General features: G+C 44.7%; 1 protein-coding gene across 1 annotated transcript in view; it reads left to right on the forward strand.

Moving 5' to 3' along the window:
- The window catches only part of Adcy2 (adenylate cyclase 2), a 297,559-nt gene that overhangs the window by 168,012 nt on the left and 107,569 nt on the right, over positions 1-21,978 (forward strand). Inside the window, exon 4 of the mRNA XM_048368415.1 lies at positions 9,482-9,631. Within this exon, the coding sequence (XP_048224372.1) occupies positions 9,482-9,631 (150 nt within the window). The remainder of the gene's footprint in view (positions 1-9,481; positions 9,632-21,978) is intronic.

The raw sequence follows: 21,978 nt of genomic DNA on the forward strand, positions 1-21,978 counted from the left end.
CCGGGCTCTTCTGAACTCATTGCTTGTCCTTATCCCCGCATAAAGCCTTTCAAAGCGACACTTGGCTGGACTGCGCCTCTTCTGTACATGCTGTCCTCCGGGCTGAGTGCTCAACTGAAGATGAGTCATGGGATATGTTGGACCATTTTTTCCCCCTTTCTTGGGGGTGTGCCAGGCCTGGGGTTGAACTCAAGGCCTGGGCATTGTCTCTGAGATATATTTTTGCTCAAGGCTAGTGCTCTACTTAAAAACGACCAGTCTACCATGTAAATGCTAGAGCTCTCCCACTTGAGCCATAACTACTTCGTGGACTGTTGTTTCTTGTCATGGAAGAAGGCAGGTAGGGGTAGGGAGGACACACCTGCTAACTTAGCATCATTTCAAAGTGTACCAAGGGCAACGGAGATACCAAGTCTACTATATTTTAATTGTTTGTTCTAGTTTGTTTATTTAATATGTTTTCCCTCTTGTTTCAATTGATATATTTACCTTGCTGAAATTGGTATCATTTCTGAATAGCATACAAGATGCTCCAGGACTCTGCAGGGTATTTTATATTTTACAGCAACCCTTGGCATCTGCCAGACACTGGTAATTTGTCAAATTAGAAGTTTGAGTTAGCTCCTGGTTTGGCCATTACATCATACCGCATTGCTTTGTTGATTTAATATCTTTGCAAAGATGGATTTTGATTGTTGCTGTGAGCACAAACCAGTGCAATGTGAAAATCAAGATAGAACCAGAAATGTAGGTGGTACTTTTGTGTGGAAACCTCCAGCTTCATGAAGTTATGCAATGCTTACCAGGCACATTGAGTCACTATAGTTATTTAAAAACAAAATAAAAAATATTATGTATTATTTCAATATATGGCAGTGGATATTGGATTTTTGCAACAAGTGCTAACAAGTTTTTAGGGCATAATGCTTAATTTCTTTTGACCTTACTACGTAAGAAAACACAGGCTATATGGTTTCCCTCATTTGTAATAATTAGAATGTACCTATAAGCCTACAAGTAAACACAATGAATATTAGAAGAGAAATAACTGGACAGTATTAATTAAACAGCAATCTAAGCATCCACACAGTGAGAACAAAGAGGATATTCTAAGGAGAGGACCACAAGGGCTCAATAGCTATGTGCACATGATCATATAGAATAATGTTCATCAAAATGAACTCCGAGAAATTGAAGCAAGAAGGTGTTTTGTTTTTTTATACTGTTTGCAGACATTTTTTCTTTTCTTCTTCTTTCCTTCTTTTCTTTGGTTTATTCCCTTCTATCACTGTTTTTGATTTACGTACCTTTTATCTTGTACGTAGGTTTATCTTATTTGGGGAGGGGAAGAGGGCTAGAGGGAAGAGTAGCAGCCACCATTTCTGTGGGACAAAGGGTGAACCAAGTCAGCAGTGATACTCACTAGACACTGTGTTGGAAATGAGCTACACAACTTGGGAGGAAAGTCAGGAGGGAAAAAAAGAGAGAATAAGGAAGGGGGCCACACTGTGAAAAAGGAAATGTACTCACTTCCTGTGTTATGTAACTTCTCTGCACATCCTTTACAAGAAAATTTAAAAAAAAAAAAAAGCCAGACAACAGTGGTTCATACCTATAATTCTAGGCACTCGGGAGGCTGAGAATTGCAATTTGAAGCCAACCTTGACGGGAAAGTCTATGAAATATTTATTTCCAATAAATGGGCAAAACACCTGGAAGTGTGGCCATGGTTTAAGTGGTAGAGTGCCAGCCTTGAACAAAAGAGGTAAGGGACAACACCCAGGTCCTGAGTTCCAGCCCCAAGACTAACACACACACACACACACACACACACACACACACACATACACACACACACACATCTTCTAGATTGCTTTGGCCTAAAACTTAGCACTATGAAAAGCTAGTGAGATACAAAGCACACTGCAGACTAGGAAACTTCTAGGTGAGTGGTTTTACTTTTTCAAGTAATATTAAAATAATGTCCGAGGAAGTATGCTCAGTTTACCACTAGAGTTCTCTTACCACGAACTTCTGTGTGTTCTCATAGAGACAGATAATAAACGAGGATTCCGAGAAGCAGACTGTTCAAGGCAGCCATCAGAGCACCTGAACTGGAACTGGAACTGCAGCGAGGCTTTGCCTCTCAGCTCAGTCACCACTGCCCGCTCGCCTTACTGACTTTTCATTGCTTTTCTTTATTGCATTCATCCCAGTGATATTGATTTCCTGGGAAGAGAATGCAGATTTAATTAATTATAAATAAATTCTCAGCACATGTATGCTGAGTGAATTTTACTTAGTGAAGGTCTCACCTCGATCCATATTAAATTCTGATCAGTGGTATGTGACATTTGTGCAAAAATGCTACCAGTCTCCAATCTCCAAGGAGTCCCAGGTTTAACCTTTAAGTGAAGTCTCTGATTATGTGAATGGTCTTTAATTCTTGTTAGGATGTTGGTATTGATTAAACTGTACCCAACTAAATTCACAGGTTGAAGTGGAACCTCTACAGAATGTGACTGTATTTATAGATAGGGAGCTATGAAGAGAGGATTCAAGAGAAATAAAATTATGAGGTGGACCCTAATGTAATCTAACTAGTGTGTCTGCCCCATAAGAAGATAATATTAGTATACACAGAAAGACAACTGGGATGAACATTCACAGTGCAAAGACCAAGCAAGGCAATATGGTTTCAATGTTCCCTCCGCACTCTTGTTGAAATGTAATCATGCTTGTATTCTCATCTACTAAGCTCTGAGTTGTGGTATCACTGATTCAGACTCGATATATTATCTAAACTCATGAAATGTCTGAATTAAAGTGTGTTAATCTTTTTTCCTTTTTTTAAAAAAGAATAAACATTGAATTCTGCCCAAATCACTATAACTAGACAACTGTACATTGTTCCTTAAGAGGGCTGATTTAAGACTAGTAAAATTTAGATTGTACAGCATACCATTAGCATATAATTGCATGTTCATAATTTTTTCAAAGCATTGAAAGTCAACACATCGCATGTTTTGCTGTTGGGCATCTGTCATCTCTGTGTAGGGAGAGGGGATTGGGAAGACCCCAAGACCAGCATTTCGAAAGCCCTTTGGGAGAGCCAGGAACGCCCTGGCCCCATTGGTTTCTCCAAACAAGCAGTGGAGGTGAAGTATTTGTTCTCTAAGTTCTCTAAGGAAAAGATATTTCACCAGACAACTTGATTACCTGTTCCTCTTTGGCGTTTACCATTGTAACTTCCGCATGCCAGCCGCTTGTTTGTTCTCCCTTCTTCCTGGGGGTGAAGAGGTGCTAAACTTGAAGCTAACAGAGTTAGTTGTGTTTCCTTGGAGCCAAAGGGAGAAAAGAATGGACGGAGAGTAACCAGAACCGCAGTAGCTGCTTCTGCGGGAAGTAGAAGGACCAGAGTGAGGGAGTGAGTCTTGGATAGTTTTCTTCCCACTGAGCTCTGGATATTGGAAACTTTGTGTTTTTCTCCTTTCTCCTATGGTAGACTATTAATCAAGGAAACGTGTCCCCCCAGCAGTTCAAGTTCACAATCACTGAGCCGGAAAGTACCAGTCTGGGTTTCCGGGTGGTTAAATCAGCACTCCCCTCTTGGAGGAAGCTGTTTTCCCAGTGACTTAATTTGTGGCCGGACCTTTCTAAGAAGGCCAGGAGGACCTTCTGAGCACTGTTGGTTCCCACATGGAGCTCCCCACCCCAGTACTAGGGTTTGAACTCAAGGTCTTCGGCTCTCTTGGCTCGCTTGCTTGGCTGGCACCCTACCCCTTCCGCCATACTTCCAAGGCAGCTCTTTGCTGGCTGTTTTGGAGAGGGAGTCTTGTGGGTTTCTCACACCGCTGTCCTCTGGGTTTCAGCCTCGCGAGTCGGTAGGATTACAGGCGTGAGGCACTGGCTACAGGGTCAGTGCCCAGAGCAGTTGTTTTCTAGTTGTTGCACTAGACTTGCACTCCGTCTCTGAAGTTCATGAGTCTTCATCTTAAGTGTGGATACAAAAGCACCGTGGTTGGTACCATTCAAAGAGACTCCACAGGAGATGTGGCTTATAAATGAAAACACTCGTGGCCCAAAGTACTCTCTTTTGTAATTGCACTTGACTCCTGATTGTCGGTTCTGATCTTTCAACCCTGAGGCCCGATAGCACCCATCACTGAGGTCGTTCTGCGTCCTGCATCCCTTTTGTTCTGACACCACCAGCCCTCCTCACTTGAAGGTATCTAAATCAGGGGAAGGCTTGCGTGTGGCATCAAATCAATGATGCTATGCTCCGAGCACCATGTTTCTAACCTCCATTCAAGGGCAGGGAGAGTAGAGATTTCAGTGGGTCCTTGCACATGCCTAATGTGATTCTTAGCGGGCCACACAAAGTGTTAAGAAATTGCATTGGGATTTCCTGTAGGCATGTTTGGGTAATATTTTAAGAAATTCCACCTGATTCCTTTTCCTCCAAAGAAGAGCCTTGTTTCCTGTGCAGTCTCACCTGATGCTTCATAGATGCCGTAAACTTGCTGGGTGCTCATTTGCAGCTCTCTTAATTGGGTGCTACCGTCCTTTCTTCCCCCCCTGTGATATATAACCAATGGCTTGGTGTATTTATAGCCGTTTTTGTTTTAAGGTGATGACTTGTTTGAAATGTCCTCATATCCTGTCTCCTCTGACACTGCACCGTTAGTTCGTAGAGAACAAAAAAAAAAGGATATTTATTAAGTTAGGATACTTTACTCATCACCAGAAACCTCACTTTACCCTCAGGCTGCACACATTTCTTGCTATTTTCTGTGGCTCCTTTATTTTGCCGGCCCTCACATCAAGTGAAGAGTTAGAATGTCGACCTCTTTAGAATGCATAGTACCTCAGAGTAGTCGATTTCTCAAATGCTTGAAAATAATGAGGCAGCACCACAAATATCGCCTTCCTCCCCGGCATAACCTCTTCTCGCTGTCACCCTTTGGGCCCCCATGATCCGGGGGTGCAGCTTGGAATTCTCGATACTTTCCCCCTGAGCGCGCCCAGATAGGCGGCTAAAACAGTTAAGGGCCTCGGCGTGTGTGGTCTCCAAAACGCGGCCACTTAAAATAATCCCTCGTGATGGAAGCTCTTTATAGCAGAAGATAAAAATGCCTTGTAAAAGAAAAACCTGTGAGCGCCTTACAAAGCAACTCCAGGAGTTCCACGAAGATGCTCTGCCCACACACTGGAAGAGGGTCTTTGCTTTAGAAGAAGCAGGTCTGGGGCAGGGTGGACGCTGTAGAACGAACCCTGACAACCAACCCGGCCAGGCCCAGCCCTCAAGCACATTGATTGATCTCGGACTATTGTTTCCTCGACCACAGGATTAAATAATAAAAACCTATCTACCCTCGGGATGTTTGCTATTATTAAAGGGTAGAGATCTATTTGGGAAAAACAATGGCAGCCAGTAGGGAAGATGCAGACCACTGATGGCCGGTGGGGACCGGCCTCCCCACCGGCAGAGGGATTTTACCGTCCTTCTGCCGAGGATCTCTGAGAAGTGATCCAAGTGATTTGTGACCGAACCTCCCGTGTCAGTGACAAGCAGGGGGGTGGTGCGGGGGGGGCGGGGCTGAGCTGGACACAACCACACATCTATGGCCATGTGTGAACCCAGTCCAATCAGCACAGATTGCAAACCACGCGCCGCGCACGGTTCCAAGCCCCAGTTTTAATCGTCAGGGTACAATTTGACTGGTGCTGTTATTACCTTAAGCAATTTGTTTTCTTCCCCGCTATCTCCCGGGAGGGCAAGTTCCCACCTCTGCTTTGTGGGTGAGAGTAACTAAATGAACAAGAGAAAAGAAGACATCAAGACAGGATGATGTTATGAAACAAATTCAAGGTTATGAAAATAAGATCTTTTGTCATATTCTGAACAATCTTCTGGAAAATAGAATGTTTTGATTATCCTAAAATCTTAGCCTAATCACTGCCTCCACACGACATGTTTTTACATAAAGGTGTATGCATGCACTGATGTGAAAGGAAAAATAGATGTTTTAGGACATCAGTCCCATTGGTAGATGCAGGCTGTTATTAAAATGCCAAGGCCAGTTCTGTTAACCTTACAGCACAGTACTGCAAGATGAGTGGTGGTATCAAGAAAAAAAAAAAGAGTATTTGTTTCCATCAGAAAATAAGTCCCATTTATGACTTGGCATGAAAGCTCTTGGTTGTTTATTTCTTGAACATTTTTCTTTGACTATGCAAATGAGAATTGATAAATGTGTTCTTTTTAATCATCTGAATGTAGGGAGAGTTGAAATTCCATGCTGCTCAGAGCTAGGTATCGTCCAGAATGAATGACCTCCGGAAGTTTTTTCTTTCAGTTTCAGGACAAGGCTAGTAGTGTTCAGGATTGCCTGCCAGTGGTGGGTGTCTGCCCCCCACCCTGATACACCGGAGAAGTGGGATGCCCCGCTGGTTAAGTGGGTTCTGACCCCAATCCCAGCCAGGGAACCCAGCAGACATACGTAGGAACCGGGATCCTAGGAAGAACACATGGGAAGGTCAGCTCTTGCCATTCCGGTTAGAAAGGCTCCCTGCTAGGACCCTGGTCTGGGTAGAGGGCGAGGTTCCATCCACTTCTGCTGCTAAGATTGCACTCTGAATTTGGATATTGACATTTTTGCTTTGAAGGCCCTGCTTATGGAAGAAAAGGGGGAAAAAAACTTTCATAATCACAGTGTTATTTCAGTTATTATTTTCGCTGTAGCTGATGAAGAAGGAGTTAGTATTTTCTAATTCTAGACAGTGTGGTTTGCCTCAGCTCTGCTCCTTCCCTGAATTCTTTGGTGCCTTGGGTTCTTTAAAGCAAGTCCAGCAAACGGCAAGGTTTGAGGAATTTCCCACAGACCAGATCGTCCTTTGGCAAAGAGCAGCAAGATGAAATGAACGGAGCGCCCCGCGACGGGAGCGCCCCGAGACCAGGCACCCTCCCTAATCCTGTTTGAGGTGGACCTCCTCAACTGGGAGATTGGGAACGTCACTTATTTTTCCCATCACTGCAGAAAAGGCACTCGCAGAGTTGATGTGTTCACCCACGGTAATGAGAGGATAGAGAGCCCCCTGCAGTTGAGAACTGCGGGGAGGTAATTCTAAAGGTTGTCATCCCTGATCTATTACACACACACACACACACACACACACACGGATTGTAAGCCCATGTGAAACCTACACAGAGCACGTGTGTCATGTGCACAAATCACATGTAGCTCTCAGACATACACACCATACATGCAGCTCACATACCAATCACATAGGGATGCATACGTGCCTGCTAATATGTAGGTCACCTATAAATTCCACATGTATTAGTGCATACTAACCGCATGCATATGACACACACAAAGAATACAAAGACATAGAACAGTACCAAATGTTAATACCTTAATCCCCCAATCAGGCACCACCGGCTATAATCCTAGCTACCTGAGAGGCTGAGAAGTAAAGGAACATACCTGATGGCCAGCTAGAAGAGAAAAGTTCACGAGCTCCCTTCTCCACCCATTGCTGGCTGACAATGGTGTGTGCTTGTCATGTCAAACTAGGTGGAGAGCTGAGATTGGTGGATGACAGTTCCTGGCCAGCCTGGCAGAAAAGCCTGTAAGATTCCATTGCCTGGGAGGGGACCTGAATACATATGGCGGCCTGAATCTGGGATCCCAACAGTGATAGGAAGTCTCGAGTAGGCACATCTTGCCTCAGGCTTGACCTTATCCTAAAAAACAATCAGCAGTGGGTGGTGGTAGGGAATCGGGGATGGAGGCCTGGCTCAGGTAGTAGAGCACCAAATGAAGAGACCCGGCCCTAAGTTCAAACATTCGTGCAGCCTAAAAGAAGAAAAAAAAAAGTTGTAGTCGCCTACACTAGTGAAGAGGTGACAAAAAATTGCTACAGGGAAGAAAAACACTTTTGGAGAAAAACTGTGAGAATGCAGGACTGTGGAGCTTCTCCGTCCAAATATCCTTGGAGAGATGAAGTACAAAGGGCAGGGCTGCAGGCTCGTTCCCGTCAGCCCCAGCGCTTGCTGACGTCTCCCGGGTGTCCAGAGTGACCTAGAAAGAAACTCACTGCCTTTCCCTCCATCCTCAAAATGTGTTTCCAAGAGCTTGGAAAGAACCAGAATCTGCATCTTCCTCTTCCTCTGTGCAGAGCGTGTGAAGCGGTGCCCCCGGGACACTGTGTAGATAGAGAGAATTCCCTCCACGCTTCCGTTACAGCCGCTTGGGGTGTCAGGTGAGGCACGGGCTACGTGGGCTTGCTAGCCTTCCCCCGGGATCAGCTCTGCGCCTGCCCCTGCTGCCGAACGAAGGTCTTCCTCAACTCAGATCAGCCGAGAGCACATCCCATGAGGAGGATCACCCTTGAAATACGCATGCCTTTTGACTCGGTATATTACAGCACCTGTGTTTAGAGAAATGCTTAAACATGGAGGTGAAGCTTTACATGTGAGGTGGATACGTATGTGTGTGTGTGTGTGTGTGTGTGTGTGTGTGTAACACAATGTCAACACACCAGCCATTAGCCCAGCAAGTAGTGGCTCACTGTGTCATCGTAGTTGAGCGGTGACTTGACCATTAGCTGAACACTCAGAATCCCATTTCCACGTCTTCTCTGAAATCTTAAAATGTTTTTGATTCAATATTAAGTTGAAAATAGGAAAAAAAACAAAACACAAAACCACAGTTGAAATGAACGCTGGCGTTTTAGAACGAGATGGGTCTTGACAGAATGAAGTTCGGCACCGGCTTTGAGGATGCAGGGCACGAAGTAGATAGACAGGGCCCTGTGGGCGGCAGTGTTCTTCCCAGGGTAGTGATTTCGGATTTTCCTTGTCCCTTCTGTTTGCCTTGCAAATTACTGTGAACAGGGATGTGATGTTGTCTTCAGGAGAATCGTTATTTGTCTTGAAAGGAAACTGAAAGGCTACCTTACTCCCCGATACACAAGGGGCTCGTGGGATACCATTTGGGTGTGAAAGCAGCAGAACGTGTTAGCAGCAGTCCCATTGCTGTGGCAACCCCTGTCATGTGGTAGAGGGCAGACTGGCCAGGGCAGAGAGGCTCCGTGTATGTCGTGCGGGAACCACTGGAAATGGTAGGATAGTCTCTTCCCCATGCACGGCCGAGCAATATGCCGTCCTCCTAAGGCTGGGTAGGAGGTGGGCACTCAGTTATTCTGTCCACACTGCAGTAGCCGATGCAAAGAAGATTCTGCACAAACTTGGAGGGAACCACAGTTCCCTACCCAAGGACCTGGATCGCCCAGGAAAAGGAATCAAGTGCCAAATGAAAATTGATGTTACCCCATCATGTAATTAAGAATGTCAGCTGGGAAACAGAAGTGTAATTAACTTCCTGCCATTATGTTGAATGCTTATGCTCACAGGCATTTTGCTTTTATCCTCACCTACATTCACCGTGCTGAGTGGCTCTTTCTGTCTCTTTAGATCCTGGCCAATGTGATCATTTTCATCTGTGGGAACCTGGCAGGCGCGTACCACAAGCAGCTCATGGAACTTGCTCTGCAGCAGACATATCAGGACACGTGTAATTGCATCAAATCCCGGATCAAGCTGGAATTTGAAAAACGTCAGCAGGTACAATATGGGTGGTTGTTTGGTTTTTTTCACCCCCTGTCCATATTGTCTTAGGTCTTACTGAAATGGTGATACTCTCGAGACTGAATACGCAGTCATTCATTCATTCGTGAGCTCCCGAAAGAAAGCAGGGCTGCTTGCAAAGCGCAGAGCTCTGTCCCTTGGGAGGTGTGACAAAAACAACGTCAAGTGGCACGTTCCTCGTGTGGCCTTCAGCCCCAGTGACTTGGGATCACCACATGCACACAGCCAGGTCACCCGGTGCCCCCCCTCCCCCCGCACCCCGACACCCGGGGAAACCATGTGACAGTCTCCGCCCCTCCGTAGGGCGCCAGGTCTTGCTTGATGTTTGTGGCAAGAGTGTTTGCTGCAGAAACCCAGGGGAGCCCCTCCCCCTGCACCCGCCCAGCAGTGTGTGTTGCCTGCCCCCCCCCCTGCCCCTGTCCTCTCCCCATGATCCTCACAGGTCAAGCATGAGAAGCTGTGGCTAGAGTTGCCGTGGCAGGGCGGTACGTGGCAATGGGGCAGGGAAACTTGGATGGGGGAAATACAAGGGGGGTGCGGGCGGATTTTGTTATACCAGACCGGGGGTGGGGGTGGGGCTGCGTAGAGGAAAATGTGGGCGTCAAGGGGGGGGACCCGCTAGCGAGGACTTGCGTTCTGTTTTAACAACTGCATAGCAAAGGTAATACGCGCGTGCACACGTGTGTGCATGCACACACACGTACATATGTACATACACACACACATGCATGTATTTCCTAGGTATCATTGGAGGAGCTGTGGACAACTGTTAACTTACAAACCTCATCCACTTTTTCTTCATGCACTTATATTCAGTAATATGTTATATCTGAATTCTAGGAAACTCCACTGCCTCAGCAAGTGGCATGTTATGTTTGCAGTAATGGACGTTGTACTCTTAGAGTTGACATGTTTTTGAAAAGATAGTTTCCTTTCTCAACACAATAGAGATTGTATCAGGTTGGTCCTGACAGACATTTAATTTCTTTTTCTTTTCTATCACCTTCAGATTTTTTTTTTTTTTTGGAATAGGATCAAGGCTGTATGACACTAGAATTCCAAGCAAAGAGATTAGATAACTTAATGTGTCCAGTAAGAGCTTTGACACAAAGCAGTCCTGAAGGCTACTGACTGAACACGCATCATCTTTGGTGCAAGGAAAGCGCGGGGCAAATCCCGACGAGCTAAGCGACCAAGGGCTCTGACCGTCCATGCGCTCAGAGACGCCTCATTCAGCTCATGGGAACGCCCATACGTATGCATGCAGAAAAATCGAGGAGCGGGGGATCCCCAGATGCGGCCCCTTTTCAGCCCCGAGGGAAATAGAAACAGTGGAGAAGGCTTTCTAAGAGCAGCTCAACTTAGTTTCTTTTGTTTTTTTCTTTTACAAACTTTGTGATACTTTTCTAGGTGCAAATGAGAAAAATTCCCTAGGCATTGCAACTAATGTTTGAATAAAGTGGCTGTTTGCATATAAAGTTTAGGGGGGAGGGAGAAAATGAAACATAAAAAAAAGGGTTCTATGGTTTTCTCGGGGTCACATTCTGCCCCCCCCCGAAAAAAGTGAGGCCACCATTTCGGGGCTGGAGGTGTTTATTGTGCTCAGTTTGGGGGTTGTTTTGGGTTTTGTTAGTGTTTCACATCTACAGGAAAGCTGCAGCCTTTGCTTGAGCTCCTCACTGTGTTACAGACAGCTCTCTATGGGACCCAAGGAAAGAGCCTTTCTCTCTGGACATGCAGTAGACTCGCAGGAGTTGGATGAGAGCTGGGTTCACAGCCCGGCGAGGACCTTGCCTCCTCACTGCCACGGCAGTTGAAATGAAGGTTGGCTCTGTAGGAGCGAAAGCTGGTTTGCCTTTTTTTTTTTTAATAGGGAGCATATAAATCATTCATTTGACTGGTGTCTCCATTTTAAAGAAGTATGAAGAGTTTCCACATGGTTTCCCCTCATGTGAAACTACCTGGAGATGGAATATGATGGAAACACGTTCCAGGAGAAGGCACCAGTCCAGTGAGCAGAGCGGACAAGGTCCTGGACTCCATGACACGGTCCTGGACTCCATGACACGGTCCTGACTCCATGACACGGTCCTGACTCCATGACACGGTCCTGGACTCCATGACACGGTCCTGACTCCATGACACGGTCCTGGACTCCATGACACGGTCCTGACTCCATGACACGGTCCTGGACTCCATGACACGGTCCTGACTCCATGACACGGTCCTGGACTCCATGACACGGTCCTGACTCCATGACACGGTCCTGACTCCATGACACGGTCCTGGACTCCATGACACGGTCCTGGACTCCATGACACGGTCCTGACTCCATGACACGGTCCTGACTCCATGACACGGTCCTGGACTCCAGGCCTCGGTGGGAGTTCAGTGAGCCAAACTTCCTTTGGCCCTAGAGTGAAACATTGTTTTTTTTTTTCCCCCCTCTACAAATTTCGGTGAAATGAGTACATGATCCCAGTGCCACCACGGCTGGAAAGAATAAGGTGTACCCAACCCCATCCTAATGTATTAGGTAGTAGCATTGCATAACTCATTTATGTCGCTAGTTTAAGTGTGTGTGAAATCGTTCTATGTATGTATTATAAATATCTAGTTATTTTTCATGAAGCAGAAAGGAGAAGCAGCTAATAATTCCTTTAGTTTTCATGAAACGGCAGGCGAACTGTTTAGTACTTTTGGGAATGCTATTGCATCAGATTCCTTTTGCTGCTATGACACATTGCAGCCAACTTGATGGATTCAAACAAAATAGATTTATAATCACATTTCTATTAAGTTAGGAGTCCAACTGTACTGCGAGGGCTGCTTTTGCAGGCTTTAAGAGCAGAATGCTTCTTGCCTCTAGAGGCTGTTACCCACTTCCTCCACCCACAGAGTCCACATCTCTTGATACCAGGTTCTTTCCTCTCAGACTTCGGCCCTCAGACCTCTCTTTGGTCATCTCTTTAATTACATGGGATCGCCTCTGGAATTAATCACATTTGGCAAAGACCTCATTTGTTGTCATGTAAGCAACATAGTCACCTGTGCAGGGATTATGTGCTGCCCTGCTGTCTTCTGAGCCACTCTGTACCCTAGGTCTCTTTTCCTATTTTAACAAAAGGAACCGTCCGTCCTGTGCACAAGTCACGTGACTACTAAGTGTGATTACCAGGGCTCATCTTATCCAAGTTGGGGGTCAGGATTGTGCTCTATGTGTTAATGTAGTGCCTTTGGAAACACATTTCAAGCCAGGTATTAGTTGTTTCTGCTGTTACCTTACGTGATTTTCTTCATGTCTTTTTTTCTATTCTAAATCAGTGACATTCCTGCAATCTCTACTAGACTGTGAATTCTTTGGTGACCAAAGGCCATTGTTTCATGAGTTTTCTTTATATCCTTCGTATAATATTATTAACAGCCCTGAGAATGCACCTTGCAAGCCTGGATTTCTCCTGGCTTGTTGCAACGCTTGGACTTGTGACGTGACTGACACCTTCTTGGGAAGCAATTCCCCTGTCTCTTGCTTCTCTTCAGACGTCGATGCAGGCCGAAGGCAGCTATGGAACAGGGTGTAGCTCAGTGAAGCCAGCCACGTTGACCTGCATCTTCCCAGGGCGAGACGCGCTTGCCCCACTGCTCAAAAACAATGATGCTTGTGAAAACTTCAAACGCCGTGCAGCGCAGAATGACCATTCTCGGTCCTCCCCGACCCCGGTGCAGGCTTGGTTTTGGCTGACCCAGTTCAACACACTCGAGTAGCTGTCACTTCATTGTCACAGGAAGCCTCTGTCTCTTTCTGAGAGGTAGCACAGACACAGAGTTCTTGAGTGTGTTATGAAAGATGTAATTTTTCTGTCAAGATCTTTTAAAATACAAGCTTGAAAGCATCCTGGCCCATTAATCTCGATCTGCCGAGGAACGTGCAGTCGCAGCTCACCTTGATCAAAACACTTGGCTTCGTGTGGATCCAGTCAGCCTGCAGCTCGCACAGAAGGGAATCTTTGAGCCAGTGTTTGACATTGGTGAGAACGGTACTTACCACCATCATTTGTACGTAGGGAGAACTGTGCCATAAGAAGAGGTAGCTCGTGGCAGGTGCAAAGCAACATGGCGCCTTCATTGAACAGGCCTCCCGAGGGGAGCCAAGCGTGGCGTTTTGAGGACTCTGTTGAAAATCGCAGGAAAACAGTGACTAAAGGACAGTGTACTCCCATCAGTGTTGTCAGTGAACATAAAATATGACAAATCCTACCTGAGAGAGAACGGACAGGTCTCTCAGAGTGGCTGATGAATAACATGAAAGGGAAGCTTGTCTTTGCACGAAGTTTGCTTTGTTTTATGTCTTCATGAGCGCGTCGCGTTCCTTTCCTTTCCCGTGTGAGTTAGCGTTCGTGGTTATTCCCCTCTGTTCTGGGCACCCTCGTGTAATTTGATTAGGAAATGAACAGTGGAAGAGTGAAGCGTCAAACGGGCCCACCTGACAACTTTATTGTGCAGAAAAAGAGAAGTCGACACATTTTATGACATTTTATGGATGTTTTCTCTGCGAAAGGCTAGTCTGGCCGTTTCGTGTTCTGATATCTTTCCTCACCCATGAAATACAGGACGATGAGCTGGATTGTCACCAGGAGTGGGGAGCTTTTATTTTGCCAAGATCAATTTGGATATTTATAACGTGATTTGCGGGCAGTTATCATCAGGTAGATGGCCGCAGACGGCGATGAGAAGCAGACAATGAACACAAGGACCATCCTGACCCACACCAAATGATTCTGTGGGCCTTACGTGGACATGAGTGGAACTTTCCCACCCTTGAAAGCAGTAATAGAGAACACAACCCTCCAGTTGAGACCATGTATCGAAAACTGACTTTTCTTTCCTTCATTTGTATTTAAAATTCTCTTCCAGTAGTTGTACAAAAAAGTTTAAATTTAGCATGCCAATTTGTGAGTCTAATAATGCCTCTGGTTCCGTGTCACTAGAAAGCTTAGACATCAAGTCTTACGCCTCGTTTGATTTTGTTCCCGGCGGTGCTCGAGTCTGCGTGCGGGCCTTTGCCCTTGCGCCATGACAGCGCCACTATTTGAGTCACGGCTTCTGCCCTTGCTGTTCAGTTTTTCAGAGAGGGTCTCAGGCTGGCCCTCCCCCGATCTGGCCTTGGAGTTCTGTCCTCCTGCTTCCCTCACGAGAATCCGGGATGGCAGGAATGATCACATCCCTCCTCTCACACGTCAAGGTGTCCACCTGCTGGATGTTCAGCTTTGAGGCAGCTGTGGGGTGGGGGTGGGGTGGGGGGGCTGAAAATCTGATGCTTCCGTGTCTGTGTCCACGGATTGCTCCCTTAGAAACTCACAGGGGCGCGGGTGATGGGGTCGGTGCCACAGGGAACCCAACGGTCCCTACATCTGAACCAGGACATCCAGATTCTGTGAACCTTTATCTCCACCTGTGTTTCACTTGTGCTAAAATTAGAGTTGTGCAAACAAGATTTAGAAAAATTAAAAAACACACACACACACACACACAGCAACTACTCAGCGACTCAAACTTCCAGAATAAATGAGGCGATATTAGTGTAAGACATCAATCTCTTCTTTTTTCTTAGTGGTATGTTATCTTTCTGTGTTCTGTTATATTGACAGGCCTTGTTTTAAGCCAGTTTGAGCTACGTCCTTTATTCAGGCTTCTGTTCCTCTGTCCGTAAGCTCCAAAATTTCACTCTTCAGATGTATATACTTTTAAGTTTGAATTTGATTTGGCACCTGTTTATGTTTCTACCTACGATGCGAGAGCTTTTATTTCCTTTTTACATGTTTCTGAATACAGTACCGCTTTAGATTTCTTATCCAGAAATGTTTGGTTTCTTGATTAAAATATTCCATGAAGAAAGACAGCAAGATTCTGAAGTTTTCTCTGAAAGTTCTCACACAAGTATCAATAACTTTCTTCCCAAATCGTGTAGGTTATGCTCGTGTGGAGACTATGAGCTTTGTACCAGGACTTTTGCCTGATGGCAAGTAGCATGCAGGGAGACTGTGAAGAATTCGTGAGGTCTAATCTGCTGACTGTTGAAGCTTAGAACAGCCTACCGTAATGGGGTCAGGCAAATTCCATTAGCCGACAGTAGGGCAGAATCATTCACCCTGAGGCCTACTTATTAGTACTCAATACCTTGTGTAATTTATTGATATCTGCCCTGAAAACAAGAGGCCGGATGGCTTTATGGGAATGAAGAATGACCTAAGTGGAATCGGCGTCAGGTGGGTGGGAGGGGAGGCGTCTGGGAACGACACTTCGTGTTTTCTGCCGCCGTTCCCCGGGTTGTCTGGTATCAAGGGCTTCAGGGCCCACGCGGAATGGCTCGGGCCGACGGCGGCTCTGAGCTTACAGCGAAGAAAACCAACTTTTAAAAAATTTTTTTAAAGAACTAAATACTCAACTCTAAAACGCTTGATAATGTTTTCTAGTTTCTTTAAATGTTTCTCTTTTAAGTGGTGGAGTTTCTGAATCTGAACTTACTTTGTTCTTTAGGGAGATACATTTAGTCAATTTGTACTTGTCAGAACCGTATCGAGAAAATTTCCTTGTGTTTCCTGATGCTTAGTATTGTTTCCTAATCTCTTTTTATAATGTCATTCTATTTTGCATTTTTTTCAAGTATGATTCATAATGCTTCCGTACTATTTCTACTACCTTAGGAGCCCTTCCTCACATTTTACCATTATAATAATGGCTGATCTCAATGGTCCTCATCATGCGCGTCTGTGTTCTTCCTTGTTCATGACTGCTTCAGCTTCTTTAATGCTAAAAACCCATAAATAAACTCCAAAACTTAGCTTTTCTGTGCCCACATCGTCTCCAGCCATGCTTCCTCCCACTTTCCATCTAGGACGCGCTGTATTTCATTCGCTCTTAATTCCTTTTCATTTTATATTTCCAACTGTGCACTTGGCTTTGCACATGTGTGTGAAACATACTTGATGGTATTTGCCCCCTCCGCTACTCTTGCTTCGCCCCTCCCGCCCCCTTTGGATCGTGTTGGAGGTTTCCTTATCCCATGTTCAAGTGGGAGCTCAATGCTCTTTGAGATCTCACCCCCTTCCTCACGCCATTGTTCATCTGCCGCCTAGATTCAGCTTGATGGCGTTCACGACACTTCTCACCCTCATCCTCTCTGCTGTCGTGTTGCTTTCTGCCTTGTCTTTTGTATGTCTGTGTGTCTATGTGTGTTTCCACATTTTTGTCTACTTAGGGGGAAAATTATCCTTGGGAAAATCACAGGGCATCATTTCAGACCTTTCCTTCCATCTCCAGCTCATCAACAGAAGTCTCTTCTCTCTCTCCCCTCTCTCTCTCCTCTCTCTCTCTCTCCTCTCTCTCTCTCTCTCTCACACACACACACAGACACACACACTACACACACACACACGATCCTTAGATTTGCAGTGTCTGCTCTCCATGTCTGGCTGAGCTTTCTCCTCTGACATTCTGTCCATCCTGTCCTGGTTACTGACTTCCCGCTCAGCAGTAATTCTGCTTGTACTTTTTTTTTTTTTTTTTTGAGTTTCAGACCGATTTTCCATCAGTACAATAGACAGGAATGTCCGAATGCCGCCTCTGCCCAGACCCCATTCTTCCGTCACTCCATGGCTTCTGACTCCTTCTGACACCCCAGATCTCTAGCAGACCGCTTTGCCTCTACCGTTGCTGGTGATCACTCAGCGGGGAAGATTTTTCCTTCACATTGCAGTTTCTCTTCCCCTTTGCCACAGCCACCTGCTTGTTTGCTTGGGTTTTGCCAGTGTCCCCTGACTCATCAAGCTCATATCATGCAGCAAAAGCATATTAATTCTCCCAAGGCACCATCAATTCCAGGGCAAGGCAGAGCCCGTTACCAGCCTGGCCTGTTTAATAATGCAGTGCTATTAACAGATGCCCTCTGAATTACTGTTCAGCGGCAGGATTATGCAATCGTCCTAGGCCTAGTGCTGTTCCTGTGCTGTTTGGTTTTAAGTCCTTTGCAAACCCTCGAAGTCTACGTGACCTTGAAGGCACTTGACTTTTCTGGTCCTTGATTATTTTTTTTTTGTCTGTCATTAGAGACAGTGAGGTTATAACCTACCTGGGCTGAGTTTGCGTATCATACACGTTTTAATCTTCACACAAGGGCATGTGTTTCCAGTGCTGTCTATCCACGTGGACAGGAGAACGTCTAGGAAGGTGGACTGAGTGTTCTCTTTCTGGGCAGAAGGACTGGTGGTGGGGCTCTTTGATGTCTGGCCAGCTTCAGAGCAGTTTTTAGGAATGATAATGAGTACAAAGCTCACGTTTGCATCTTCAAAGACCTTGGAAAGGAATGAGCCTCTGCAAGCCAGAGGTGGACTTCCTCCTCGCCCCCCCACACATTCTGAGTAAGGAAATAGCAGACTTTGGTGAGATGAAAGCAACTCTGGCCTTGGTCCTCAGGGAGAGAATGTCCAGGCTGGTGTATGAACTTCCCAAAGGAAAGGCAGCTCGACCAACCGCATCATTAGGTCACTCTGTGGGAACAGAGTCTTAATCAGATCATTGGCTTCCTTTCAAGTAAGAAGCTACTGGAAATTCATTACTTTGAAATGCTTCTTCATACCGGAAAATAATGAGGAAATTATAAAAAAAAATACACTGCAAAAGAGCTTGAATCTTTATTCAACAGATACTCTAGATACCCACAGGAGACTCTGCTATGTTAAAAATTTTAGGGTTAAGTATAAGGAAAGAAATCATAAAAGATTCAAGAAAGGAAAAGTTGAGGGGATGGACTAGGTTAACTGCTGCGGGAAAAGAGTCTGATTCGCATCTCTCATCAACACTACAGGTGTTGGCAATCAGGACAGAAAAAAAGAATCTTACGATTGGAAAAGGGAAATATTTTGAATTTCAACTTGGATACCAAATCCAACTACCACTTTTAAATAAGATTAAAGTCTTAGGTATGTGTGTATTCAGAAAATGCAACTTTTACACACCTACTGTAACAAAGCAGTTCGAGGATGTCTTCTAGTTTAAAAAATAAGTTAACTAAAAGAGATAAAAAGTTGGGGATAAAGATAAACTGTGACAAAATAAATAGAATGAGTAAATAATTATAGCTAATGTAAAAAAATAGCACTGTCAAAAATGACAAGTCTGAAAATGTTTAATTGGATAACTTTATCTTCGGAAACATTGTAGTGACGTCTTATCTAAAAGAACAGATTGTGTGCGTGCGTGTGTGTGTGTGCGTGCAATAGTTCATTCCATTGGTTTAAGTCAAAGTGAATTCTTTTAATTCCGTACAGTTTAAAGGAATTAGATTTTTATTTTTTTTTTAGGTTCCACGGTGTCGATCATAAATACTTCAGAATGTAATGCTAAGGAGGAAAAGAGGCTTTGTTTATATAAAACCAAAGCACGTCCTTCAAATGTGCCTTTTAACACACCCGGTGGTTGATACTCCTTTCCCATCCGTGTAGAGTGACATTTCAACGTAAGGACCAAGTAAATGGAGGCGTGGCAGTGAAGGGGTGAAAGCCGGCAGCGCTTTGTGTAGTTCATCATTATGGTGCCTTTTCCCTGAGGAAACCACACTCCTGACCCCGGCCTTGGTCCTGAGGATTCCCCTGCCCTCGGGGGTACGGTCCTGAGTACTGGGGGGTGGAGCCTGATGACATTTCACGGGAAGCTTGAGAGGATGGACAGGGGCTCCGTCACCACAGACCCTGACCCAGCACGGCTGCTTTGACCGTGACGGGTTGTGCTCCTCACTGGGTCCCGGCATCGTCCCCCTAGTGCACTCAGCATTTCCTAGACACGTTTCCTACCCTGGAGTGAGGCGCCAGAGGCCTCCCTGAGAACATCTCCGTGTCCCTCAGAATGTAAGCCCACCTTGGGCTCCTCCCGTGGTACCCCCACCTGCTCATCCCATGAACCCTGGGGAAATGGTTCTGGTTGTACTTCTATACGTGGCTGATACGTAACCTCTTGGTGCCTCCGTTTCCTCATCTATAAACTGTGAATTCGGTCTGAGAGGGAATTGACCGTTTGAATAATGACAGCTTCTGCTCCGTGAGATTGCTCCCAGTGCCAAGACCAGACGTTTTGAGCAGCCCCATGACAGCTCGGTACAGGAGAATCCTCAGCCCCCAGGCAAGCAGTAGGCGAATGTGCACCCCACCATCTCCTCCTTGGTTCCGTCCGTGACGTGCCAATTGATCGTCTTGCACAGAGTCTGAACTACTGTAAGGAAACTTGAAAGAAAGACATAGACCTTTGGAAGTTTGTGATACTTGGTGATGGCTCTTAGAAATTCGGAAAAGAACATGCTGATGAAGATAAAGAGATAATGAAGCCTCTGAGCCGGTTCTCGCATTACCGGGTAGTAGATTCTTATTCCTCTCTTCTCTTCGCGCTCTACCATTACTGGGCAAATTTTTAGAAATGCAAATGTCTACAGCTGCGGTAGCCTCATGGTCCTTGTCCTCAGTTTACCCAGAGTTCTTTCTGTATCCACTGAAATATTTAAGGCTTGAAGTGAAACAAAACGGATCCTCTCCCTTTCGAAGCCAAAAAACTGAGAGTGATTGAAATGCTCACTTGGACTCCGTTTCGTCAAGTGTAAGATGAGGGCTGTGGGCTTGATCATCAGTACATTTCCTTTCTGTGATTTTTTTCATCTTTCTATTATTTTCAATTTTTCATAAACTGTCAGAGAACAATGACACGACTGGTTGACTTTTTTTACATTTTTATTACATCTTGTACTGTAGCTATGATTCTGAGATGTTTTTCCTTAAACTCTTTTCTCTTCTCATCTGTGGGCCTTCGCTCCCACAGAATTCCATGACACATTGCTGCTATTATTTCAATTTGAGGTACTCGGGCACACTTATTGCAAGGACTCCACACCAAGCAAAAGGATAACATTTTCTCATTAGACAGTAATTTTGTGTTTAGAATGGAGTACTACAACACATAATGGAAAAAGGACACAATTTTGCCAAGAAATAAAATTAACCATTGATATTATTAATGGATAGTCCCAAACTCCCAATGTTATTCATGCTAATGGTTTCAAGCAATGAATATCCATTGAGTCATACTTCAGATAAATAGAAAGGGAAGGGGTTAGATAATAATTTAAGATATGCTTTGCAAGTAAAATCCTTGATAGAAGCAAGAACCTGCTGTAAGACCTGAAATATAATATAATACCTATATGAGACAAATTTAAACTAAAAAACCCAGAAGATAATAATTATAGATAAGACTGAATTAAGACTTTTTGGCATTTACTAAAATTTTGATGTGCAAAATGCTTGTGTTATTTTAAATTTGTGAGCAAGTCATTTTTACCATTGTAGGCAAAATAGATTTTCTGTCAAGCTTTCAAAAATAGTGGAAGTTCGGGGCTGGGGATATAGCCTAGTGGCAAGAGTGCCTGCCTCTGATACGCGAGGCCCTAGGTTCGATTCCCCAGCACCACATATACAGAAAACGGCCAGAAGCGGCGCTGTGGCTCAAGTGGCAGAGTGGTAGCCTTGAGCGGGAAGAAGCCAGGGACAGTGCTCAGGCCCTGAGTCCAAGGCCCAGGACTGGCAAAAAAAAAAAAAAAAAATAGTGGAAGTGAGTAAAGTTTTTTTTTTTTTGTGGTTAAGGCTTAGGCAAACAATGATAGATCAGAAAATAAGACACTAAACTTACTGAACATAAAACCAGTCTAATAAATTTGTGTGATCAGTTATAAATCATGTCTCTAGCTAGAAAATGCTGTCATTTTTATGTTTTCAAGGTCATAGAAGTAGGATTGAAATTCAGATATGTCTTGCTGAAAGAATGTCCTTGTTTCAAAAACATGACAAGTTTTATAGATGAAAAGCATAGGAAATATGATTTTACTGTCTTAGGTTTCATTGAGCCCCAATTGAATAAAGTGTTGTTGGCTTTTGAGAGCTAGAAATATTTCTATGTAGTGTGTAGTAACATGGAATGAACATGGATATAACGTAACTTCTGTTGTTTATATTCGATTAATTTGCTGATTAAGTATGGGAAAGGAAGTTTGTTGGACACGCAATTTCTTTATGGAAACATCAGAATTTTGTAGAACACACAGCTCAAATATCCCCATCATGTAGGGTAAATTCAACTAACTCCGGCATTTGAGAGTTTTTTTAAACACAGCTAGATAATATGATGGTATTTTTAAAGATGGGGGAGGAGGCCGTGAAATACGAGTTTTTTTTTCTGCTATATATTCTATTTATAAGGGAAATACTTTTTCCTTGTTTTGTTTTGTT

Source organism: Perognathus longimembris, chromosome 19, assembly GCF_023159225.1.
Source record: "Perognathus longimembris pacificus isolate PPM17 chromosome 19, ASM2315922v1, whole genome shotgun sequence".
Lineage (NCBI taxonomy): Eukaryota > Metazoa > Chordata > Mammalia > Rodentia > Heteromyidae > Perognathus > Perognathus longimembris.